General features: G+C 48.7%; 2 protein-coding genes and 2 long non-coding RNA genes across 6 annotated transcripts; 1 reads left to right on the forward strand and 3 right to left on the reverse strand.

Annotated features, from left to right (window-relative positions):
- Positions 1-3011: 3011 nt before the first annotated feature.
- Positions 3012-7640, reverse strand: LOC125992417 (uncharacterized). Of its 3 annotated transcripts, XR_007489625.2 has the most exons (7): positions 7571-7637; positions 7474-7499; positions 7366-7393; positions 6659-6769; positions 5412-6552; positions 4176-5346; positions 3012-3901 (listed from the first exon to the last, which is right to left on the reverse strand). It is a non-coding gene; the product is annotated as an uncharacterized lncRNA (long non-coding RNA). The 3 variants fall into 3 exon arrangements; XR_007489626.2 differs by having other exon boundaries at positions 4176-4462; positions 5224-5346; positions 6659-7393; positions 7474-7640; XR_007489622.2 differs by having other exon boundaries at positions 6659-7393; positions 7474-7638.
- Positions 7641-8073: 433 nt separating this feature from the next.
- plxnc1 (plexin C1) lies at positions 8074-15803 on the reverse strand. Its single transcript, XM_049761616.2, has 31 exons — positions 14730-15803; positions 14545-14667; positions 14056-14187; positions 13886-13986; positions 13712-13817; positions 13485-13650; positions 13320-13425; positions 13180-13255; positions 13068-13109; positions 12872-13005; positions 12629-12808; positions 12331-12439; positions 12012-12191; positions 11790-11957; positions 11634-11730; positions 11463-11564; positions 11297-11400; positions 11190-11231; positions 10999-11123; positions 10735-10933; positions 10444-10590; positions 10192-10360; positions 10027-10127; positions 9888-9960; positions 9796-9830; positions 9641-9736; positions 9386-9549; positions 9115-9262; positions 8910-9050; positions 8773-8847; positions 8074-8587 (listed from the first exon to the last, which is right to left on the reverse strand). The coding sequence occupies exons 1-31, from the start codon at positions 15738-15740 to the stop codon at positions 8450-8452; spliced, it is 4590 nt and encodes a 1529-aa protein (XP_049617573.1). The 5' UTR covers positions 15741-15803; the 3' UTR covers positions 8074-8449.
- A 585-nt stretch (positions 15804-16388) lies between these two features.
- rerg (RAS-like, estrogen-regulated, growth inhibitor) lies at positions 16389-24104 on the forward strand. The gene is made up of 5 exons (XM_049761624.1): positions 16389-16539; positions 18143-18282; positions 22582-22638; positions 23281-23354; positions 23426-24104. The coding sequence occupies exons 2-5, from the start codon at positions 18222-18224 to the stop codon at positions 23834-23836; spliced, it is 603 nt and encodes a 200-aa protein (XP_049617581.1). The 5' UTR covers positions 16389-16539; positions 18143-18221; the 3' UTR covers positions 23837-24104.
- On the reverse strand, positions 16591-23283 carry LOC125992516 (uncharacterized). The gene is made up of 5 exons (XR_007489652.2): positions 22564-23283; positions 22388-22487; positions 22111-22212; positions 19228-19693; positions 16591-17137 (listed from the first exon to the last, which is right to left on the reverse strand). It is a non-coding gene; the product is annotated as an uncharacterized lncRNA (long non-coding RNA).
- Positions 24105-25803: the final 1699 nt, after the last annotated feature.

A 25803-nucleotide genomic window follows, 5' to 3' on the forward strand; every position in this document is an offset into this window, starting at 1 on the left:
TGATACATCAGCAATGCTTCTTTCTAGGTCTCCTCATCTCCTCAGCACTGCAAACCTTTGTGCCGGTACACCATATGAAGTAAATGACGGGATTTTTTTTTTTTTAACCCGTTATCTAATATGTATCAAGCCTACCAGATGGTGTTTTAGAACAGCCTAGAATAGTAAATTACAAAAAGTAAAAAAAACTTGTAAAGTTCTTAAAAGTTATTAATTAACTTATTAATCGCTGCAAGTGGGAAGTACAGGCAAATGTCTGCCCAATCACAATCAACGCAATGGAGCGAATATCGCAGCGCGGCGTATGCAGTAGGAGGCGCAGGCGGCATGTGGCGCAGGCGGCGCAGGCGGCGCAGGCAGCAGAGAGCGCAGGCGGCGCAGGCAGCATGGGGCGCAAGCAGCAAGGGTGGGGAATCGAACCCTGGATCTCAGGTGTTCAAGCGCAGCGACGGAGCCACTCGCCAAGCGTGGCGAGCTCGGCAGTCACCCCGCTTCAACTTCGAGTCATTCTCAAACGTTCAGTATTGCGCTCCGCGCGCGCTGGGTAAGTACAAAAGGGAAGAGAGCGCCGCCGGCTGTCAGGTCACACTGGCCGACCGGTTAGTGACACGGCCTCTTGTCCCGTACAGTCCTGGTTCGATCCCAGGGGTGAGAACATTCACCGGTCCACTTTTGTAGGTGTCTGGATACATGCATATAGATTGCATATCCAAGTATTTATTTATGTGTAAACACCCAGTGTGGCCCCGCCTGCAAGTGGGCGGAGCGATGCAGCTGGCCCCGCCCCCATCGAAATGGCCCCGCCCCTGGCCCCGCCCCCTGCCCTACAAAAAGACAGTAGAGCAGGGGGCGGGGCAAAGCCCCGCCCCCTGCCCTACTAAATGACAATAGGGTAGGGGGCGGGGCGAAGCCCCGCCCCCTACCCTACAAAAAGACAGTAGGGTAGGGGGCGGGGCGAAGCCCCGCCCCCTGCCCTACTAAATGACAGTAGGGCAGGGGGCGGGGCGAAGCCCCGCCCCCTGCACTACAAAAGACAATTGAAAGTGTATTGAAAGACAGTAGGGTCGGGGGCGGGGCGAAGCCCCGCCCCCTACCCTACTGTCTTTCAATACACTATTAAAAGACAGTAGGGTAGGGGGCGGGGCGAGCCCCGCGACCCTACTGTCTTTCAATACACTTTCAATTGTCTTTTGTAGTGCAGGGGGCGGGGCGAAGCCCCGCCCCCTGCCCTACTGTCATTTGTAGGGCAGGGGGCGGGGCTTCGCCCCGCCCCCTGCTCTACTGTCATTTAGTAGGGCAGGGGGCGGGGCTTCGCCCCGCCCCCTGCTCTACTGTCATTTAGTAGGGCAGGGGGCGGGGCTTCGCCCCGCCCCCTACCCTACTGTCTTTTTGTAGGGCAGGGGGCGGGGCCAGGGGCGGGGCCAGGGGCGGGGCCATTTCGATGGGGGCGGGCCCAGCTGCATCGCTCCGCCCACTTGCAGGCGGGGCCACACTGGGTGTTTACACATAAATAAATACTTGGATATGCAATCTATATGCATGTATCCAGACACCTACAAAAGTGGCCCGGTGAATGTTCTCACCCCTGGGATCGAACCAGGACTGTACGGGACAAGAGGCCGTGTCACTAACCGGTCGGCCAGTGTGACCTGACAGCCGGCGGCGCTCTCTTCCCTTTTGTACTTACCCAACGCGCGCGGAGCGCAATACTGAACGTTTGAGAATGACTCGAAGTTAAAGCGGGGTGACTGCCGAGCTCGCCACGCTTGGCGAGTGGCTCCGTCGCTGCGCTTGAACACCTGAGATCCAGGGTTCGATTCCCCACCCTTTCTGCTTGCGCCCTGCGCCGCCTGCGCTCTCTGCTCCCCATGCTGCCTGCGCCGCCTGCGCCACATGCCGCCTGCGCCTCCTACTGCATACGCCGCGCTGCGATATTCGCTCCATTGCGTTGATTGTGATTGGGCAGACATTGTACTGTACTTCTCACTTGCAGCGATTAATAAGTTTTTTAAGAACTTTACAAGTTTTTTTTTAACTTTTTGTAATTTACTATTCTAGGCTATTCTAAAACACCATCTGGTATGCTTGATACACATTAGAGGTGTAAAAAAAAAAAACATTCCGTCATTTACTTCATATGGTGTCCCGGCACAAAGGTTTGCAGTGCTGAGGACATGAGGAGACCTAGAAAGAAGCATTGCTGATGTATCAATGCCCGAGCGATTAGGCACATGGACGGGCAACCCCCAGCCTCGGGTCCGGATACGTCATCGCTCAAATTGGCAAATCATAGCAAGCTACAGAAGAAGACTTTCTGCATCACATGAATTATTTTAGCATGTGGTTTTGAAGTTTACTATGCAAATGAATTTGATTGCTTTGTACATTTTAGAGGCATGCACACTGGCGAGATAGCGGCAGTACCAACAGTGCGTATTTGTTAGGTGTCTTTGGGCAAAACAAACCGCAAAAGACGGGTCACATTGACCCAGCTGTCTAATTAGGACGCCTATCATTTGTAATGTAGTTGTTTCAAGTTAAAAATTATTGCATACAGTTCAATGGAGCGTCAGACAGGTTGAGGCAAATATTGTGTATTAGGTTGCTTTGGGCAAAACAACGAAAAATGCATCGCATTGACCCAGCATCAGACAGGTTGAGGTAAATATGTTGCCACTAGGTGGTAGCACTTGGAATTCATCTAGCCTGTCTGATATGGTCAATTTCATGAGGATGCCGGTATTAAGTCGACCACTCTGGCCTTTAATTTATTCTGAACCGGGTGGTACCACTCACTGCGTGTACCGAGGCTGGCTGTGTAGTAAACTGTGCTTTGAATTGAAAGCCAAGGTCGTGGAAGTCACACACTCCGTTTATAAATTCAATTTATTTTAGCAACAACCTGGAATGAACAGCAACGGCTTTCTTTGTAGTCACAGCAAATGAAGCCAAGCCCTGTAACAAAACATGCATATGCAAGAGATGCAGCAGTAATTGAGGTACATCATGAATGATGACTAACACCAAAGTTGACTTTATTTACAGGACCACCAACAGGAAGAAAACACCAACGTCGACTTTATTCACAAGAATGCCCACATGATGCATGACATTTCAAAACAAACAAGCCTCAGACTTGATTAAAATGAAGACTTTTACTCGTACAGAGAAATGCACCAACATTCTGCAAGATTCTGAGTTCGGTGGCCATTTTAAAGCAGGGTTGCCAAAGACTTATTGATGGCAACAGACACCCTTTGTACACTTGTCGATTGCATCTATGGGTGTCGGGCTACTTGGCTTTTGTCAATAATTTAGAATGCATACAGCTTTTTTTTGTGTAGTTAAAAAAAAATGCCTGACACTGCATATTTAACAAGACAATTTGGTTTGAGACTAACTTCAGAATTGCCTTATCATTGAGAATGTCTCAAATGATTCCATTTTGTATGTTGTCATTTAACTCTGATTATGCACGATAGACTGCACATGGCAATGTTTAAAATGGACCACTTGAATTCAGTTCACAATTTAATTCAGGTTCAGTGGTACACACACACAATTAAAGTACAAACAGTTCACTTTATGTATTTAAAAAACAACAATAATAAAACAACAATATTGCAAAATTACGCAGCGCTGAGAAAGAAAGAGGCCTCATGCAGACGGCCAGTGTGCACACCCAGTGAAAAAGTGGAGGGAGGGAGGGAAAGAAAGAAAGAAAGAAGGCACAAAAGGAAAAACAGTCATACTCTCCTTAAATGCTGGCTGGGCGCTTTGCCCTTGCCTCATCCGCACCCGTCCGTCTGTCGGCCGCTCATCACGGGCGAAGGTCTGCCGATGGTCGGGTTCCTCTCCCGGCCGGTATTCGATGTTTGGACTCATCCTCCGCCTCGCGCAACTGCAAAAAGAAAAACGGCATTCAGTTGCATGCGGTTCATTTCTGTGGACATACTCATGACCTATCTATTAAAGCTTGCTGCTATTTTAAGCTCACTTTATTGATTGTGTATGCATAGATTCATGTTTTTGTTTTAACGTGTTCATGCTCTTTTTCTGTCTGTTCCTATGTGAAGCATTCAATGCTTATAATTTCCTTAATTGTTGTAAAGCGCTTTGAGCTGCATTTCTTGTATGAAAGGTGCTGTACAAATAAAGTTTATTATTATTATTACCCTCTGGTCTTGCGCTCCGGTCCCTCTCTGTGCAGGCACTTGTCCCATCCGCTACCTCGGCAATCCTGAAAGGCAGGCGCTCGTCCCATCCGGTGCCCTCTGAAAGGCAGAAAAATAAGGAAATAAAATTAAAACCAACAAGTGTGTCCACTACCCTTGCATATTGGATTGCCATGTCACCGCCTCTGGCCAGCCTTGGTCAGTTCTTTGCGGAGGCTCCGCTGGTCAATCCCGGGACTGGTGGCCTCCGTCCGCCGGCTCTTCATTTCGTGCAGCTTCTCTTACACCTTGCAAGACAAGCACAAAAGTCTCGCTTGCGCGTGCCGTCGCTTGCGCGTGCCGTCGCTTGCGCGTGCCGTCGCTTGCGCGTGCCGTCGCTTGCGCGTGCCGTCGCTGCGCGGTGGCTTGGGCTTGCCGTCGCTGCGCGGTCGCTTGCGCTTGCGCGGTCGCTTGCGCGGTCGCTTGCGCTTGCGCGGTCGCTTGCGCGGTCGCTTGCGCGGTCGCTTGCGCTTGCCGTCGCTGCGCGTTTGGCACTCAATCAGGGTTGCACAACATATTGGAAAATCAGTGATATGGCAGTATTGGGCCAGACCGTTGCATTGAGCAAAGCTGTACAAAAATCTGGGATGGAGATGAACTATTTGATCGCAATGAGATCAGTTTGATCAGTTCACTTTAACTTGCATCAATGACTTGTCATCTTCTAAACTCCTTACAAATAGTTAGGCAACAAAACGTGTTTCATTTGCCTCATTAAAAGAGAAAATCTTTCCTTTCTTAAAGTGCATGTCAATAACCTAGACCACCATATGGCAGTTTTCCAATACACGTGCAGCCCTACACACGTCACCATTGGTGTCCAAATGGCAGCCTCGGGCCAACTTTATCAACACACCGCACGAATGAACACACCGTTTTGTAGCAGCAGCACAAAATTCCATGATTGATTTGTGTCAAAGAATTCTCATTTTGTTTCAGTATGCAGCCCTCAAACAGACATTTGGACACCGCTGGTGTGAATTTAAAAAAAAAAAAATGCATTTCACACGTTGAAGCTGCGCAGGTCGACGCCTCCAGGGAAGCAGGTCTCCCTCAAAACTCTGCGACTTCAGAGCGATGCCACAGCGGTCCGTCCACCTCTGATCAGATAGTGTGGTGTCCCGGTCGCCATCTACAGAAACAGAAACAAATGTCAGAAACTCAAAGCGCACCCCAAGTTGTAGGTCACTTGCTTACTTGATCAACACCGCTAGCTACTCTTGGTGACCGTCGCCAGGTGGGGTGCAGCCTGCAAAAGGCAGAACATGCAATGAGTTGGGCGCTGCTCGCAACATTACGTCTTCCTCGTGGACTGGCTCTCTCCAACGCCGCCCTACACTTAGAGAACAAAGGACGCACAGTGATAGGTTAGGCTGAGATCAAGCGCGACAGTGGTAGGTTAGAAAAAGACCCAATGTTACAGGCTCGCTCCAACGCTGCCCTACACCTAGGGGAGAACAAAGAAGGCAAGTACCACAGTGGTACGTTAGGGTTAGATGAAGCGCAACAGTGGTAGGTTAGAAAAAGACAATGCTACAAATCATATTGCAAAATTGGACATTCGGGATCGGCTCGCTCCAACGCCGACCTACGAGGGCAAGGACAAAGAACGCAGCAAGTACGACAGTGGCAGGTTAGAAAAAGACACACAATGGTACAAGTCATATGGCAAAATTGGACATTCGGCTCCACGTCAAAGTTTAGTTTTGTGTCCATCCACGTGACCACGTCCTCCCCCAACTGAGCCATCAATGGCAACCAAGCACAAGACAACGCTGACAACGCTGGATCCAGATAAGCCACAACCTCAACCACAGCACACCTCTTAAGCAAGACCAACTATCAGACCCCCAAACACTGTCCACAGCTTCAACCTTTCCGTCGTGCACCCATAACCAAAGGCAACCACACTGCCCCCTCCTGGGCACATGATCCGCACACATTGACTTTTGCAGCACGCTGCTTGATTCTTGACTTGACATGGCATTGTTCCTTTGGATATGGCATTGTTCCTTTGGATATGGCATTGCTCCTATGGATATGGCATTGCTCCTATGGATAGGCCACGGCTCCTTTGGATAGGCCACGGCTCCTTTGGATAGGCCACGGCTCCTTTGGATAGGCCACGGCTCCTTTGGATAGGCCACGGCTCCTTTGGATAGGCCACGGCTCCTTTGGATAGGCCACGGCTCCTTTGGATAGGCCACGGCTCCTTTGGATAGGCCACGGCTCCTTTGGATAGGCCATGGCTCCTTTGGATATGGCATTGCTCCTTTGGATATGGCATTGTGCTTTTTGATATGGAATTGTACTTTTCCCTTTTGGCTCCTCTTGCAGCCTGCAAAAACACAGACATTAATTGTGTGCTGGGAAGCTAAAACTCGACACAGACAGCCATTAATTGTGTGTTGGGAAGCTGAAAGTTTACAAAAACAGGTTTTCACCTGATTTAGGACTAGTCTTCCTCAGTGTCCTCAACATCACTGAAATGGCTCCTCAAGAGCCTCCTGCTTGCTTTGTATAGAAGGATGCTGGTTGGGCAGCCTTTTTAAGTGCTACAAAAGAAACAAATTATTGCAACAAAAATAGACATCGATATTTTTGCAACAATTATACTAAGTAGAGTTATATATTTGAAAAATATATAATTATATTGTAGTGGGTTATAATAAATTTATCTGAATTATAAATCATTTTAATTTGATCATCCATCAACTCTCCTCACATTGAACAGATGATCCAGGTTTGCGGCGTCGAAAACGGGAGAAAATAGCGCGTGCAAATGTTTGTTGCGTAACGAAACGCGGGCGGGCGCCATCTTTGAATAGATTTGGTCTGATTTGGACATGACGTAACAAATTCGTTACATTCATCAGTTTGCATAACACGGAAATGGCACACGCATAATATAAAATACAGAATTGTTTAATTGACTATAGTCAAACTAACATTTCCTATAGGCAGACAAACACGCGCTTATTGGCGGCGTCATTTCCAAACCTTCAACAAACAAACGAATGAAAAAATGTTGGCCAGCATTAAAAAAAAAAAAAAAAAAAACGCAAAAGACATTTGAAATACTGTCGCGGCAAAACGACCACAACGCGCAACGACGCGACGCAACGTCGGTTGTGGCGTGCCGTGCCCAAACCTCATACACTCCCTCGACAGCGAAAATCCTGCAAGAAAGAATAAACGGCATCGTAAGAAACGGCAAACATTTGCTCGCGAGCGAGATTGCCTGCGGCTTACAATTTACCTCAACTCCCCTTGAGCGCGAAAATCCTGCAGCAAACATGGCGCCCGTCGTGAAAAACGGCAAGAGACGACAAACATTTGCTCGCATACCAGCTTACCTCAGAAACCGCCCGCCACGCGCTCGGTGGCACCTCCATTTGATAACTCCTCTTGAGCACACCTGTCTTCAATTCAACTAAAGACCTGACGTCACATCCGTGAATTCAAATCTTCTTCTCCTGATCGTCCAAGGGCGCTTGGCACACTGGCGCCACCAGGCGGTCACCCGTCATGGTGACTACTGTGGAAAGGGTTGCTGACTGTACGTTTCCATCAGTGGTTCTTAACCTGTAAATTTGTGATGATGCACAAGTCACACTGATTTCCTGGTATGTAATTTGTCACTCGGACACTCCATTAGGTACACCGCCATTTTCAAGTGTACCTAATAACAGGCCACTTCATTAGGGAAAAATAACATGGTCAAAGCTGAACAAAAAGTGAAAAGTGCCACACCCTCCCTCACCCCCACCTCCTGATTGGCTGGTTTCTTTGTGACGTCACAAGGTGTACCTAATAGGCCACAGGTATGAGCTTTGTTCATCTCAATAAAACATTTCAATTCCAAGACACTTGACAAACTATGTTTTTTATTTCACCTTTGCAAATGAAATCACTTCACAAACAATAAGATGATACCACACATGCAGGCGTAACATCAAGTTCCCTACGGCAAACGAAGATTAGAAGCCATCATTGTTCTCTCTCTGCCGCGTGCATGCATCACACCAGTGCCGCCAGCACCTCTGGGGCCGGTCCTGGCTCTCATGGCCCACTTTGGGAAGTGTGTGTGGTGGACTGGGGGCCCAGAGTTGGCAGCACGGTCCACCCTCCTCCCCTGTGGCCAACGGTTCGCTGAGTTCGGACCGGATACCCCGGGCGGTGGGAGATTATGGGCGGGGCCAAATAAGCACAGGAGACAGGAAGGTAGAAAATAATTATTTGTTTTGTCCATCAGATTGTTGGTTGCTCGAGGTCCAAGAACAGCTCTTCAGTTCATCAAAGGTGTCCTTCACCGTTTGGAGTTGCTTCTTCACCTGACCAGAGACGCCGTCTTCTTCCAGTTTGGCTACAATCTGTGTGTGTATGTGCGTGGGGGAGTGTTAGACAATCTCCTGTATGTCTACCCTGTTCTGCAAAGAACACCGCTTATTGTTATAACGAAGCGTTTCATAAAGATTTCCAAAGCAGATTTACAAAGTGACCTACAATGATCTTACCGAAAGTCAAATCTATAACTAGCAATAACGACTTCACTAACCTCTGAGAAGTATCGCTGGATGGTCTTGAAGAGCTCCTTGAGGGCCGCTCCTTCATTGAACTCATTCTCGTGTTTCTGAAAAGAAAAGCGGGCATTGTGTTAAAACAATGTGTTTTCGTTTTTGTTTGTTCCGTCACCTTTGACTCCTCCTGCATGAAATTGTAGAACTCAGCGCGCGAGATGGGCGGCTGCTCTCGGATCTGCCGGTAGTAGGCTTTCACTTCCTGCTTAAACTTGGGGATGTCTTTGGCGTACAGCAGCTTGTTGGTCGGCGCGTGCTGCCGAGGAGAAAGAGTCTTGGGCAAAGGCGGCGGTGGAGCGCCGGCGGGGGGGGGGCGTTACCTTGCCCAGTTGTGTGTCGCTGAGGGAGAAGGAGTCCATGAAGGCCTGAGCCGTGACGGACAAGCAGCCGTCCAAGTGGGGACTTTTGTCCATGTCGAAGACAAACTGGGGGTTCTTCAGGATGTTCACCCAGAAGCGCAGAGGTAAACTGCAAATGAAAAGTTAGCAAATTAGGTCTTTTTTTTTTTTTTTTTTTTCTCTTCAGGGGGGTCAAACTGTGGCCGGCGGGCCAAATATTTTAACTACTATTCCACCAAAAATAGTTCCAAACCTGTTGGTCTTCCAAATGTGCAGCACATCTGGATCGGGGATCTTCATGTTTTCTGCTTGACTGTCCAAGAAGTCAAAAAAGTATTTGACGGCTAGTGGCGCTCTGGAGTTAGGAAGCCCCCAAATAGATCTGAACAAGTTCTCGACAAATGAATGCACGGCCACCTTTCAAGACACAGACGCACAAGTTTGATTTCCTGTGCAGACAAAAAAAAAATAAAAGAGACGAGCAAGTCGTTATTGCTAGTTGTTGCACCTTGGTGGAAAGCAGTTTGGTTAGGTGCACTTCCTTCAGTTTTAACTTCTGCCTCTCCGGACTCTTCCCTCGGTCCTGGTCCACGTCGGGGTCAATCTGCAGGGACGCTCGTGTCTGTTAGTGCCACCATGATGCGTGTGATGTCACAATCTTACCAAGTGGAAGTATTTGCCTGAGAAGTTTTGATCATCTGGAAGGAAAAGATTATGGATCAGATGAGGATTTTCGATGCACACTTTCAGCTCACCTTTCAGGCTACTCTGTGGGCTCACTGAAGGATTTTTTCTTGAAAGCACTTTGATTGTAGCTCCGTCTGGAACCTCCACACAAAAACAAGAAAAAAAAAATATAACAACTCAAATTATAAACAACGATGGATGGATCACCTTGTAATGCTGGAGCGTGTTGAGCTTGGTCACCTCCCCGATAACTTCCGAGCTTGCGTCCACCTCGTCAAGCGGGACAAAGATTCCGTTCCTTTCGAACTCTGCAATACAGAGATGGCGTCATTTTTTTTTTTGTCCATCTTGTGTTATAATTCCGACACCTACCAATAGAAACGCTCGTGTGCGGGCCGTTGAAAGGGAAGCCAAACTTGGCCTTGAAGGTGGTGAGGATTTTCTCCTTGACCTGCTCCACCGTATCGCAGTTGAGGGCGAGAACCTCCAGGGGTTCGCTCACCTTGCCGTCATTGCCCACGGCAAACAACACCTTCAACTTCTGCATGCGCACAGATAAGACTGTTTGTTCTAGTTTCATTTCTTTCTAGCAACTTCCTCCTCGAGAGAAAAAAAAAATTGTACCAGGGCGGTGAAGTCCTGCGCCTGCCAGAGCAGCCAGTCCTCGCTGAGCGTGTAGAGAGCTTTCTCCGTCACGCAGTCCACAGGTCCTCGGGCGATCTGCTGCGTGAGGGCGCTCACCAGCAGGAACAGGTGCTGGCCGACGCTCTCCTGTACACAAGGGGGGGGCTCAGCAAAGAGGAATTAACCCGAGGGAGAAGTGACACAATCTAGAGGGAAACGTTAACTGAAAAAAGATCACTTCCAGGAATGAAAATGTCAAAGACACACACAAAAAAAGAAAGTGCAACAGACCCTCAAGAAGCCGTAAAGGCAGATGGACATCCAGTTGGTGAGAAGTTTCTCCACGACGGTCTCGGTGCGGCGAAGCATCATTTTGGGCTGAGCGGCGCTGTTCTTTCGCATCAAATCCTTCAGGAGAACCTCCATCACCTCCGTGAGGTAGGACAGGTCGCTGTGGAGCGCCACCGTCAACAGAGAGGCCAACGCGCACCTGGTGGACGGGGCGGACGATTGGAGTGTGAAGATCAAACGCACGGAAGGACAGCAAATACCGACTTGTCTTTAATGGTGAAAGTCTTCTGCTCCTCCACGGCGTGCACCATGCACGTGAGGAAGCGCTGGTCCAGGATGAGCTCGGACAAGGCCTGGCAAGCCTTGTCCAGATGAACCTTCACGGCCACCTGATCCAGAGTCAGATCTGGTGAGTCACAGCGCAGCCCACGCGAGGACTCCGTGTCCACCTTTACCTGACCGACGTCTTGCATACACGACGCCATCAGAGCTTCGTTCTGCAAAAAAACAGGACGGGATGGGTTGAGCTTTGGCCGAGAGTCTCTCGACAGGTTCGATTCACCTCGGGGAAGAAGATTCTGGACGCAAAGTGCTTGTAGTCCAGGAAAGGAATAGCGCCGACGTTCTCCATCAGGTCGGCGTTTTCCGTCTGCATGTCTACAAAACCTGTGAGGGATACTTGTGATTGTTCTCTACCGTTAAGAAACTCAGATGAGCTCGGGGTCCACCTTGTCTGATGTCATTCCTGATGTCAAGTTCCAGGTTTTCCACGCGCTTATTCATCTTCATCGTCAACTGCTTCTGCTGGCGCCGGTAAACCATCACCACCACTGAAAGATGAAAATAAATGAATGTTCTGACACGAGTGCCAGTTTTGTTTTTTTTTTGTCGTGCCCGACCGAGGATGATGAAAGGTATCAGGAGCAGGACGAGCAGCATGAGGGTGAGAAGATAGGACGTATTCTGCAGCGTGACTGTCTGATCGCCGTATAAAACCTGCGAGCGGGAACAAATTGATCGGGAGAAGAAAGCGCAACCAAAATTCGAATATTCACCTTCAACTGACGGAAATTCACATCAGGCACATTTTGAATTTCGCAGATGAAAAAGTCCGTTTGGTTGTCGGTGTCTTTGGTCTCCATGACGCAGGGGTAGTCTTTCCCCTCGTGGACCCCCACGGCCGTCACATCCTTGATGCTCATCTCCAGCTTATCGGACGTTTTCTGCAATGGAAAAATGACGTCGTACGTGCGATGGTGCTGAAAACGAAGACGCACCTCTATGGTGACGCGAACATCCTCCCCGGTCCTTGTGGAGGTGAAACTCGTAAAGTGGGGGTCGGGATAGTAGATGATGGACAGCGGGCAGGCCAGGGTTTCATTGGCGACTTGGAGAGACAAATAGCTGGGCAAACCCGTCCAAGCGCCCTCAGCTGCGGGTGTCATGTAAGTCAGATTCTGCAAAAAAAAAAAAATTGGATGTCTATAGCCGTCAATGGTAGTGAATGAGTTAAGATTTATGGAGGGGGAAAAAAATTTCAACATGTTGCTTTCAGGAAATTGCATCATGCTAAGTCAGCGCCAAGTGTGCCCTCACACAGGAGCTTCTGTCGGTGGGAGGGCTGACTTCCTGTTGGCTGTGACTGTGCAGGACGCCGCCCACACCTTCAAGGTTGGATCCCACCAGCGTGATCTTCCTCTTTCCACTGCACAGCACACAGGAGAAGAACATCAATATTGAGCCAATCTGCTTTTGCAACCCCCCCAAAAAAAGGCAGACAGTCAACTCATCTTGAAAGTGTCACTTTTGCAATTCGGAACGGAAGTAGCGCTTGACTTATCACAGCAGATCGTCGCTAGCCATTTCGGAGCTCCTTGGCAAAACGGACGCTTACCTGCTCCAGGTGCTGCTCGGCGTCACCGAGGTGCAGGACGGCAATGAGGTGTAGGTGAGCGTGCCGTTGCCATGGCAGCCGCCATCCGGGAGGACGGCGCACAGGCCGACCGGCCGTTTGCCTTGGATGGCGGGAATGTTGAACATCAGAGTCACGCCGGTGTTGTTCCACACGAAAGACCTGCGAGGAGAAGTCAAAATGGAAATCGGCTCCACTTGATGGCGGTGGCTTCGAAGCACTTACTCTCGTGGCACGCAGTTCATGTCGGTGTGGATCCTCACGCGGGTCACGGCGGCGAGGTTGCGGCCCGACAAAACAGCCCGGTTGTAGCCGTAGAAAGACACAACGTTGGGGCTGACGGAGGAGATCTCCGGCTTCTAAGCGGAAGAACACACATTGTTACTTTTTCCTTAACGGTAGATAACGCCGGGAGACTTACCGGAAAGTCCATCGGCGATTGGATTGCTTGGCAAACCTGGTCCTGTTAAAAAAGAATAAAAATGTTTGAACTTCCACTTATGCAGCGTGGATTCAACGACGGACACGCTTGCATTCATTTCTCCTGCGGTGGCCCAGGAACAGCTGCCGTTGCTCCAGCTGCACCCGAGCTCAAAACATCTCCGGCACCTGATAAGAAAACACATTGAGAAAAAGAGGAAGGTGGCGGCAACACGGGCCTGTGTGGACTCACAAAACGGCGGGAGGCGAGCCCTTCACGTCGGGGCACGTCATCAGCGTTATCCGTTCCCAAAAGGTCATCATCGAGCTCAGTCGGAATTTCACCGTCACGCTCAACTCTGCGCATTTCAAGGAGGTCAATAATCTGGAGGTTACATCGCGGCGGCGATTGGCCAACCTCGGTCGGGAGGCAGCGTGGCGTTGGAGAAGATGCAAGTGCACTGCGGGAAGGTGGGTGAGGGGCCGGCCCGGCTGCAGAGCTCGCCAGAACTTGCGGAGAACTGACAGGCAAAGCTGGAGTTGTTTTCGGCCCTGCTCACGTGCGTGCGTACGTCCAAGCGGATCTGAAGGAGGCGAGGGTGCGTTAGGGAATAAAAAAAAAAAAGGCAAGGTTTTTTGACACACCTGAGCGTCGCTTTGCTGGGTCACAGTGAAGGAAATTTTCCTCTTCTGGTAATCATCGGGGAAGGACAACCAGTCGGAGTCGCGGCAATCACTTTTGAACGTGCAACTTCAATAAAAATAAAAAATAAAAATCGTCATCATCATCATGGGGAGTCGATGACGCTGCTGTCCAACCTGTTTTTGACCCCACACCAGACGCAGACGGGATCCTGCGCCGACCAGCATTCGTCCAGTGTTTCGTGGGCGTGGCATTCAGACACAGGCACACGCAGCACCTGCGGGATGACCTCCAGCTGTGACCTTTACGCCCACTCCAGGCGTTACGACAGCGACCGCACACCCACCTGGTTACTAAAAGCCGCGTACACGTGTTTACCGTCCGCTTCCAGGTGCATGGCGGAAAATACTTTGCTGTCGTCGGCGGTCCGGTAAAGGTACGTTGGACAAGTGGCGCGAAGGTTTTTGTCCACGTTGAGCTGAAAACGAGAAGCGTGCTGGGTGTGGTTTAGCCATTAGTTATCGGGAGAGAAGGAAATGGCCCCGGCATAAATAACATTTGTGACATGACATTGGGCACGTGTGGCGTGCATTTGCTGCGGTTGAGGTCAAACGCCGCTGAGCCGGCACGTGACCCACAATCAACGAGAAGTCTCGCTTGATTCACTTCCTCTCTTGACATGAGGCGAGCGTGTTGGGAAATGCTTCTAAGTAAAAAAGTGTACCGGATGTTACTGTTATACTGAATTTGACATGGCCAGCGCTAATTTTTAGTTCTTGGAACTGGTGGAGGGAATTTTTTTTTTTTTTTTTAAGTCACAAATCTAACAACTCACCTTAATGAGCTGTCCATCAGCAGTCCCAACAAAGAAGACCATCCAGGCACCTTGTGTCGAGGCCAGAACGGACGTCATGTAGGTCTGCTTGAAGAGCACCTTCAGGGGCTGCAGCACCTTGGGCTGACCAGCGCAATCACGTTACACGAAAGGCCGACCAGAGCGGAAAGAGGTGGCCCACTAACCTGAGAGTTCTGCTTGTCGCAATTCACTTTGCTGCAGAAATCCTTGTCGTTATTTGCCGTCATCTTGAGATCGGGAGTGATGTCAAAGAGAAGCAACAGGGTGTTGCTCGGATCTCCGTCCGCATGGAACACGCCAGCCCACAGTGTGGGGGGCGCTTCGGACGGGACCACCGAGGAGGCCAGTAGTATGCTGCCCTCCTTCCCGGGGAGGGGTAGCGATACGCCGCGCAGCGATTTCATGGTGTCTGTTTTCTTTTCCTGGGCCTCCAGCCAGATGAGCCGAACTCTGCTGACGTTGCCGAAAGGCACGTTGGCAAACAGATAAATGACGGAACTAATCTGAAATGCGTCCACAAAGTCCACGTCGCCGGCGCTTCTAAAGACAGTGTTGGAGCCTTGACCGGAGATGGAGAAGATGCCGTTGCCGTGTTTGTTGTCGGTGTCGTGGAGGTACGCGGCCTCCGCCCCGTTACTGCAGCGCGGCGTCTCGCCTTTGTGATGCTGGATGGCGGTCATGATGTAGAAGTCCTGGTTGGTCCTCGGGATGGCCACCAGGAGGGCCACCGAGGCGCTGCTGTGCAAGGAGTGCCCCACCAGGATGTGCTCCCTGTGGAGCACCGAGGAGATGTTGGCCAAGTCCAGCAGCTCGCAGTAGCCGCACACACTGTCGGTCACGCCGCAGCTGATGAGGGTTCCGTTCTCCACAAAAGGCAGCAGCACGTTAATGCTGAAGATCTCGTTCCATGAATCACCGTCCGTTCTGGAGAACTCAGCTGCTTTACTTTGTCCCGTGAAGACGCCCGTCTGCTTGAGCGTGTGGACCGGACTCAGGTCGCGGCTCAGCTGGTACAGTTTCTCCTTCGTCGCGACATAAAAGGCGTCAGGTGTGGCGACAAAGTGGCGGATGTCCCCGTCCGCCGTGAAGTTTCCACTTGTTGTCACCAGGGACTGACCTACTTGTGGCCAGAGAAGACAAATGAGAGGAATGGACAGAAGCTGTAGCGGCAGCATCTTCTCGCTGTGGTGTCAGCTCTCATGGCTCTCAGTCGGTCGCTCTGGAGTGTTGCGTCAAGAGCGTACAAAAGAGAAGTACCTCAAGTGGGAGGGAGCACGCATTCTGCGCGTCAAACATCTACTCTTTCCGGTACAGTTGCTGATCTTCAAGGGCACCAAACTGTCCTAGAAAAGAACAGACAGACACCGATAAGAAATGCATGCACCACATTCAACCAAAAATAGAATATTTCATGATGACACTTTAATAAATACAATAAACATTTCAATAAGTGCCATTAATTCATTAAAATTTTCACTTATGAATTAAACATGGAATTTAAAAAAGTAACTTTTAAATAAATGGTTTCATGTATACATTTTTGGCCCGCTACATATTTAATAAGAGCACACTCCTGCCCTCTTGTGGTTAAAAATAGTACAACACCAACATGTCATTGTTTTTCTTTTAAGGCGGGTTTCCCCCTGTGTCGCCGAAAGCTTCCACTAGATGTCGCTGTCGGCAGTGTTTTGGTGTGACTGCAGGGGCATGCAGAGCTCATCGTCACTGTTGGGAACTCCGCGTCTTATATTACCGCCGGCCGCCCGCTCGAGCTTCATTCACAAGAGCGAGGGAGCTGCTGTTCATCCTCCCTCCGTCTATCCGTCCGTCCTTCCTTCCATCCATCCACCCATCCATCCAGTCGTCGCATCCGGCTTGTCCACATCTACCCGGAGGCATACTTTGATTTATTCCCTTCATCTCCTGCCCTGTTCCTCCTCTCTCGGGAATCATCGCCGGCCGCAGCCGTCATTGGTGAGTCCTTCGGCTTGGGCGTTGTAAAAAAAAAAAAAAAATTAGCGACACTTTTCCATCGGGCTCTAACTGCTCTCATCTGGTTGGCCTGGGAGTCACGGCATTGAAGAAATATGGATTCCTTTTTGCTTTTAAAGGATTGTTGGAATTTCCGAGTTCACTATAAAAGTGTCAAGTGGAGCGTGCGTGGGTACGATAGCGATTCGCTTTCTTTGCTGATCTTGAACACATGTGCGGCTGGAACTTCTGCTTCTTCTCGGGTCACAGGACGTAATTGGCATTCACAAGCGTCCCCCCGGCTGTTACATAATGGTCCGCCTCCCGGTGGACTTGGGGGTCACCCTGCGCATCTCTCTTGCCAAATCCGCTCTTCAGTGGACATTTTTAAAAATGTTCACGCTGTTGTCCACGTTTGCCGTCACTACGCAAGTCCGTGCGCATTTTGATGACAGGCCTGCGGTCGGCCGTCTTTCTATAGCAACGCGCTGCAGCAGGTCTCCTCCCATGGTTTGGAAGTCCGCACTCTGTAATCTCCTCCAACCTCAGCACCGCCCCGACTCGTTTCTCAGGGCACCGAAAAGACAAACGGGCATCCGGGCTGGAGAAAAAAACAAGAACACTCAGTTTGACAGAACAATTTAGAAGGGAGGAGCTCCACCCGTGGATAAAAGAGGCACACTAATTGAAGACTCCCCATAGTTTGGTAACCTCTAATCTCATTATTACCAATTCGAAAGTTTAACAACCAATAGCGATGAAATGACTATTGTTTCCCAGAACCCGAGTGCTCATCGTGCGTTCATCAAACGGGAAAACAAGTGGCGAGGACGCCCGTTTGTCACTTTAAGGGGCCTCTCAATCAACTTCTTCTGGAAACATTTGCTGACTCTTGGAGCTACAATAATATTTTGCTAAAGCGCTATCAATCTTGGCTATTGTTTCCACAAACGTCTCTTGTATCAACAAGGCAAATGGCAAAAAAGACGGACGGGAATGACCGTGTTGGCAGGGAGACTCGCTCGGTTGGTGTTTCCCCTCTGCCGCTGCGTGGGAGCTGCTCTCGGACTGCAGTAATACCGTGACGGAGCAAGATAGAAGAAAAAAAAAAAAAATCAATGGCTCAGCCAGGCGAAGCGTTCGCTTACTGGTCTGATTATACGAATGGCGCAATTAGTTTCAGAACTTAATTAATAACTTAATGACTGCATTCCGATTCACAGACACACTTGAGGGCAAACTTTGCAGTCAAGAAGTGGACGTTGGGGGCTGGTCCGTGTTTGTCTCCCACAATGGGATTAATAATCATGCTAATCAATCTTTAACAACTTAGGCATGTCAGCTCGACCCCCACAAAGAGGAAGAGGAGAGCACGGCCGCCATGTATGGGCATGTGTGTGCCAGCATAATAAGGAAATGATTACAGAAGCTCCCCTGAGTGTGTGTCCCTTGGAGGTTTGCCCCTCCCTAACGGCAGCCAGTGAGAAGTTCAACAACACCTCTCGGGCACGAGACTATTTTTGCAGCTTCCAATAAAGATTCTCTTCTTCTCATTATTTTTTTTTTCCCTACATTGATACATGATGGAATTGCTCTTTGCCCGCAGACGGCGTTTTCTCCCAAATGGAGCAGGAGATGGCCGGCTGACTTGAGAGCTTGCTGATTGGCTCGCCGAGCTCCACGTCATGGCTAAAAGTCCGGAGGTGAAACTCGCCGTCTTAGGCCGAGCAGGGGTGGGCAAGTCAGGTAAGCAATTGTGTAAATGCTGCCCCCTACTGGTTTGGCTCACTTTCAAGGGCACACACTATTTACATGTTGAACTCAGATTTTCTGTCAACATTATTAATCGCAACGTAAAAATCCCGACGGGGTTCGTTAGCAGAATTGGAACGTCATTTGGCATATCCGATTTTTGCTTTGCAGCAGCGCATCCATCAACCTCATCCGAACGGAAAATCGACGCTCTCATCAAGAGCCCTTTCTCGTGCGTCATCGTCCCTCTCTTTGCTTTTTTTTTTTTTTTTTACCCAAAATGGCAGAAGGATGGTGTCGACAGGTGTGAAGCGCCGCGTAGCACCCCCCCCCCCCGCCCCCTAGTGATGGCGACAACAATGAGCGGCTCAAGTCTAAATATAGCAAGCATTTAGCGGCGAGCCACAGATGCTAATGAAGCGCTGCTACTTGTAAACATGCCCAAAAAATAAATTTAAAAAAATCTTAGCAGAGCAAATTTCAAGTCGGTGATGTTTGGAGACACCCGCCACCAATCGGCGCCAACTCAAGTGTGGCTCCTCTGACAATGTGCAGCTGCTTAGTCAGACACAGCTCCACTTAATATTCACGATGTCATTTCTAGAGACGAGATGTTTTGGTGGTGGGGGTGACTAAGATTTGCCACGTGGCAAGAACGCCAATTACATAATCAATATTTATCTAATAGTGTAAACAAATGACGTCACGCCATATATGCTGATTGTACACGAAATAAAAAAATTAAACATCCACTTTAATACTGTAGACTGGCAGATTTCCATTCAAACATACGTAAAAAATTCTGTCTTGTTGGTGCTGATTGTTTACGACCCGAGCGAAAGAATCTTGGCGGTCTCACGGAAAACCTCTTCAAAGCCGCCAACATTTGTCTGATTTGTGATTATTGGAGATGGCGATGAAACCAAAAGCGAAGTTTACCTTGGAATCCGAGCGTCTGTTTGCACTGGGTCAGCGGGTCATCAAACTTTTGATAACATTATTTTTTTTTCCTTCTCGCAGCTTTGATTTGCGTCAGTCCGGACTTAATAACGTACGATATAAAGCGATCGCATTACCAATAAAGTCACAGCGGGATAAGATATCCTCACCTGACGTAATCTCCGTCTGCTGTAAAAACAAAACGGAGGTGAGCGTTTTAATAAAAGTACTTTGACGAAATACATTTCCTTGCGTGAGCGAGTGTACCGGGCTTGTGAAACATCTCGTGTAACGCTCCCTCGCCCCTCCCCTCCCTGCTCGCTTGTCTGAAAGCCAGACAGCGGAACAAAAACAAAAAGTGCCAAACCTGTGTCGGTCGGCTTGGCGAATCTGCCACCATCGGCCGATGGACGTAAACGCCATCAAGGGGGCACGCAGGCGGGTGGTGCGAACGCGCCAGGAAAATCTGGACGGACAAACAAGAAAGCGCTTTAATCCAAACATGATGTGGTTCAAAACGTCTGAATCATACTTTTTATTTCTTCCCTTTCATCTCACAGCTCTAAGAAAAAAAAAATATGCTGACTTAATTGCAAGATCGGCAATAAAAAAAAAAAAAAAGCAAATTGTGAAAACAAGAACTATTTTTCCTAACCGGGCCAACTCTCCCTAACGACCCAGGCTAAACATAGCTTTGACATTCCTTGGCATGAATTACTACTTTCCTATTCGGACTTGCTGGTATCCTAGCAGGCGCAAAAATGCAAATGAGGATGTTCATTTACTGTCAGGGAACATAATCAATCAAGTTCCTGCTACAGGAAATGACATCGGGGCACGGTAATCAATTCACTGATTGGATCTTCACAGCCATGAGGCTATTAGCTCCAGGACAGTCCCGGCCGGTCGCAGCATCTGCGTGTTCTTTTGCCTTCATAATAACATTCCTCCGGCGGTCTTATCGAGCCATCGCGGCGGTTTTACTTTCCCCCAGATAAGAAATTTGGAAACAATCCCGAGTGGCTTTTTGGAGTCTGCCGCCTTGCATGCGAAGTCAACGCGATGGCTTGCGTAAGACCTTCGTGAAGACAAAGTGAGAGGGAAAGAGACAAAAACATTTGCAGTCGTTTTCACCCTGCTGTGAAAAAAAAAAAAAAAAAATGGCCAGTCATCACACGTGTAGGAAAAAGGACTCGTCTCTGGAGATAATTTGACAGAGCTGGCAAATCCTGCACTTGGTTGCCATGGAAACCTTTGTGTTGCATATTTGCATCGGAGCAAAGGATTATTTAACATCTGCGGACAGTAGTGAAAGCACTCAAGCGGTTGTAAATCTCAAATTCTTATCAATGTGTCCGCCCATTTTTATTTCTTGCTTTCAAAGACCTAAACCTTTTTTTTTTTAAAATAAAAACCTAGCTTGTTTTCCACGCACGCGTCAATGCAATATAATGACGATGTCAACCAGTAGGTGGGCTCGGAGCGGAATTATTTTTAGCACAAAGCTCCGACAGTTCTCAACCTTAGCACATTGTGCTCCGGGCACGCTCGCGGTGGAACGATGACGTCGGCGAATGATCAGCGTTAAGGTGTGGCGCTTGACTCGTATTGAATGCGGTGCTATTGTTGGAAGCCAACAAAACAAATGCGACACATAATCCAAACGCCCTCCCTTGGTCTAACCTCCGGAATGTGAGCTCTGTTTATTGCTTTTTTTTTTTTGTGTGCAATCAATAAGGACTCCGGTGTCCCATTTTGCGGCGCCTTCGAGGCCCTCCCGAGACCTTGGTTATCGTGCGCCGCCGGCGAAGCTTCTCTAAAGCACGCGGGAGGGGACTTGCTCTGATTTTACGTTCTATTATTTGCCATAAAGTACTGAGGGGGAAAAAAAAAAAGCATTATATAAAGCCAATTGTTGTGAAAGTCAAATCCCGGTCACCAAAAGTATAAAAGTAAGAAATAACGTTTCGTGCGGTAAAATTCCATGCCTGGTTTGACGTGACGGAATCAATTAGCGGCTGCACTCTGCGGCGCTAGCTTTGTGGTCTCATATTGGTTGGAAAAAGCCAAAGTGCCAAAGCGCTAATAGTCCCAGCTAATTGGCTCGTCAACCTTTTAGCGAGACCTTTCCCGTCAGCTCTTTGCGGGGTGTCGTGAGTACTTTGTCACTTGATGACACTTTCCTTGAGGGGAGGGGCGAGGGTACCACAAAACAAACAAGAAAAAAAACACAAATACATTTGTCATGGCTATTTGTCCTTTTCTTAAAAATTAAATCCGGGCCAGCGTGTTCTCCCAAGAGCCGACTTCAAACGAGCAGTACATTTTGTTCAGACGGCGCCATCATCGCTCTCGGGCGATGACATGTTTACTGTAGTCTTGGGTCGCTCTTTACTTTTGTTTGGAAGGGAAAAAAAAAAAACACGAGTCGGACTATCTGATCGGCGAGGCCGTCTTACTCCATCTCCCGACAATTTTCTATATTTGAGGCAAAGCGAGCGAGGGGCACGACCTGTTTTGGCGCTTTTGCGGATGATTTGTCCGCCTGCGTCGGCGAGCCCGAGCAATTCCGCGTCGCTACGATGCTTGCGCCGGGCATTAAAAGGATTGAAAGGATGTTTAGTTGATTGGCGGTGGCGTTCATTGAAGTGGGATCAAACTAGCGATAGCGTGCACTTGTTAGCCCGGCGTGATCCTTTCGGGAATCTGGGCCACCACGTTTATATTAACAAAGGCTCCTCTTTTCCGCGCCTATACATTTATTCCCTCAGGGGGGCGCAAAGGGGGGGGGGGGAGCTCACGTTACGCCTAATGAGGAGCCGAAGCTTGTTCTGCCTCGCTGGAATCCAGGCCAGTGGAACACAGCCATAATATTAGGCACACCTGCTAATGAGACCCCACGTGGAATGACGGCGTCGTTTTGAACTGGAGCGTGGACCCCTCGAGAAACCTTTCGAGGAGCATCTTTCCGCAGCCCCTCCCCGCCTGCAAAAAATGACAAATTGAGAGTACGAGCAGCTCCATACGAGTGTAATGAAACGTGGCAAAGGCACTCTGGCCAACAAAAAAGCCTTTTTGGCGAGTTGAAAAGAGAGGCCCGGCTCCTAATGGATCTTTCTCAGCCCCCCCCCCCCCCCCCCCTTCGCCTCGCCAAACATACCTGGATGCGTGGAGTCAAGTGGACCTCTCGGGGTTCTTTAGAAGTCACTCAGGCACATGATGGCTCCTGTGGAGAGTGCATGCCTAATGTTGTGCGAGGACTACCGAGGGATATCATAAAAGGAATTTATTTTCAATTGGTATGATTATAGAGCACAAACATCTCCAATGTCCTACCTGTTGTTTTTCTTGCAGCGTTGGTGGTGAGGTTTTTGACTCGACGCTTCATCTGGGAGTACGACCCAACCCTTGGTAAGAAGGGAAATCAAATCAATTAAATTGTCAATCAATTGTTGGAATTTTCCAGTCTTCTACTGAAGTCACCCAAAGGAGTTCCAGTGTAGACTTTAAGTGCTTCCTTGGTTACCACAAGACAAGGTTGAGGAACGTAATGGCAATAAGAGCACTTTGGAGGTTGTCCAAACATGCTTGTCAGTAAATCGCCGCATGTTGAGTGCCACGAGCGCACGCAAAGCAACTAACATCGTTAAACGCGCGGCCTGGACGATTATAGCATTTTTCGCTGCCAGTTCTCCGAAATAATGTTGCCGTGTTAACTGCTAATGAAACTTTCCGCTGAACTCGCTCAACCTCCCATCGTACGGCCAAAGCCGAAAACAAGCGAGCGAACTTGCTATTCTGTCTGAACCTTAAAAAAAAAAAAAAAAGGATTAGACGGAAATGATTGTACCAATACCGATTGCGTGACGCACTACAGCGGCTAAAGGCAACAAAAAGTGAGGGTAGAATCACAAAAAAGAAAAACACATCCAAATTCCCCCCAGCTGAGATTATTTAACGGCAAATCTCGGAACATCGGGGGCTTCTGTTTACACAGATGTGGCTTTACGATTGGAGCAGATAGCCTGACGTGCAGCGTTTTGTGCCATACAGAATCCACCTATCGCCATCAAGCTAATATTGATGATGAGGTCGTCACCATGGAGATACTGGACACGGCGGGGCAGGTGAGGTTCTGGTCGAATGTGATGGAAAATGACACTTGGATATAAAACAGTACGTGACCTCGGTTCCTCAGGAGGACAACCAGCAGAGGGAAGGTCACATGCGCTGGGGTGACGGCTTCATCGTGGTGTACGACATCACTGACCGAGGAAGCTTTGAAGATGTGGTGCCGCTCCGGAGTCTTCTGGAAGAGGTCAAGAAGCCCAAGAACGTGCCCTTGGTCTTGGTGGGGAACAAGCGCGACCTGGACCACGCTCGGCAGGTGACCACCGAGGAAGGCGAGCGGCTGGCCGCCGAAATGGCCTGCGCCTTTTACGAGTGCTCGGCGTGCGCCGATCAGGGCGGCGCCGTGGCCGAGGCCTTCCACGAGCTGTGCCGCGAGGTGCGGCGGCGCAAGGCCGTGCAGGGCAAGGCCAGACGCCGCAGCTCCACCACGCACGTCAAGCAGGCCATCAACAAGATGCTGACCAAGATCAGCAGCTAAGGGGGGAGATGGAGAAAAAAAAAATGTACAGTTAATGTTCACTGTTGATTGTTTCCCAAATGGACTCGATGGGACTGCACTAGGTACTCGTTTCTCAAAGTGCAATATATCTCGCCTTTGGTCATGTCTAATAATCATCAACTGTGTAGGACTCGCTATGCTATCCCGTTTCTGACTGCATCATATTCTCAACAAATCTGTGTGTGTGTGTGACATGTCTTAATAATGTGTGACAATTAAAAAAAAAAAAAAAACGAGATGCACTGCATGCCGTTTGGAAGGTCACTTGAGGCTCATGGCGGAATTGAGATAAAAGATCACACCCCCCTCCCCTCCCTACTTCACATTTAACACCGATAGCCAATTAGCAACACAAGATAAGGCAGATGGCCAAAAGCGTGGAGATAAATCATCGATGACTGAGCGGTGAATGAATAATAAAAAAAAAAATTCACCCTCGATAAAAGTTGTCATCGCGGGTGTTTGCTGTCCTCTCGGCAATTTGAATGACGTTTTTTTCCCCCTGCGCTCATTGTAGCGTTACCGTGACAACCAAAACCTCACTACGAAAAAACATTCCGGCTTTTTTTTAAAGTCCTTTGGCGTGAAGTAGATTGATGACGTTGACTACATCGCTTATTGAGGCCGTGGCTAAAAAAAAAAAATGACTGATTTGGTGTGGGATGTGTCTATTTGCTGGACACGACCATCACTCTGCTGATCTCATTAACGTCTCCCGGGGAGAAAGAAATGCTCTCTGGAGTGCAAATAATTCTCCTGTGTACTTGCCAACGATTAATTTGGACGTACTTCCTGTTTGTCTCAGCGCTCAAGGGTAAATTTAGCTCGGCGTGGATTCGGGCCCACGTTGATAAACATGATGGACAGGCGGCGGGCAATTGGGAAAACTATTTTACGGCGTGGAGAACGTAATCCCAGAAAGATGATAAAAGTGCTTTCCTGTGGCGTTTCTTTTTTTTTTTTTTTTTTATGTTTCCCTCTTGATGACATTTTTCCATTGTGAGACAGAAAGGATGGAATTTGAGTTTCCTAGTGAAATGGAACTAAAAGCCCTGCAGAGAGGAGTAATGTTCCCCTCATAAACATTCACGGTCGCCCAAAGTCGTCTCGCTCGGCTTTTTTTTTTTCAGCTCCGGCGAACAGAACGTCGTTCTTCTTTAAGTGGCTGACAACATGTTTAAGTTGAGTTGTATCACGCGAGGAGGAAAACATGATCTGTTTGACTTCAAGGTCACTGTCGTGAAGATGTTTTTTGTGTCCAAGTACTTGAGATTGCATCATGAGAGTCGAAAGAAAGGGTCGTTTTCGGGTCAAATGATTTGCTAGATTGGAACACAAATGGTGGAGCAACCCAGGTAGACAAATATAGCAACACAAACAGGCATATCATTTTTAACTTCTTTTTGGGGTGGTACTGTAGCTGAGTGAGTCAATTGAGAAAATCTTCTTCATGATTATCACTATATTTGGATTATACTGCCCCCTGGTGGCACTAAATGACAAAAATGGTTCAATTCTTTACATTCTATTTAACTACTTTTTTTTAATACAATACAAAATTTTACTTTGTACAATTTTTCTATCCATTTAAACAATAAACCTCGTAGCACTTTGGTACAGCCTAGACAGGTTTTTACTCTGTAAATATATTTTTGGGGTGTGCAAAGAAGCATGATAGTTTCCATGGCAACCAAGCTATTCCAGCGGTGGAAAGGTATACAAGACTCAAAGGTGACGAGAGCTCCATGCACCCATTTAACCGTACAAGGCTGGAGATAAAGCCGCACGTAGTTTTTCAAATAGCACCATGAACTCGATATCATTTTCATTTCCGACGAACCTATTCAAAGAAATTCATTTGATCTCAGCAACTCATTTGTCTGTTGCTAGGAAACGAGAAAACATTGTCCCGTTCGTCCGTGTCGAGAATTGTTTGGGCGGCGTGA

This window comes from Syngnathus scovelli, chromosome 22 (genome assembly GCF_024217435.2).
Source record: "Syngnathus scovelli strain Florida chromosome 22, RoL_Ssco_1.2, whole genome shotgun sequence".
In the NCBI taxonomy this organism is placed as follows: Eukaryota; Metazoa; Chordata; class Actinopteri; order Syngnathiformes; family Syngnathidae; genus Syngnathus; species Syngnathus scovelli.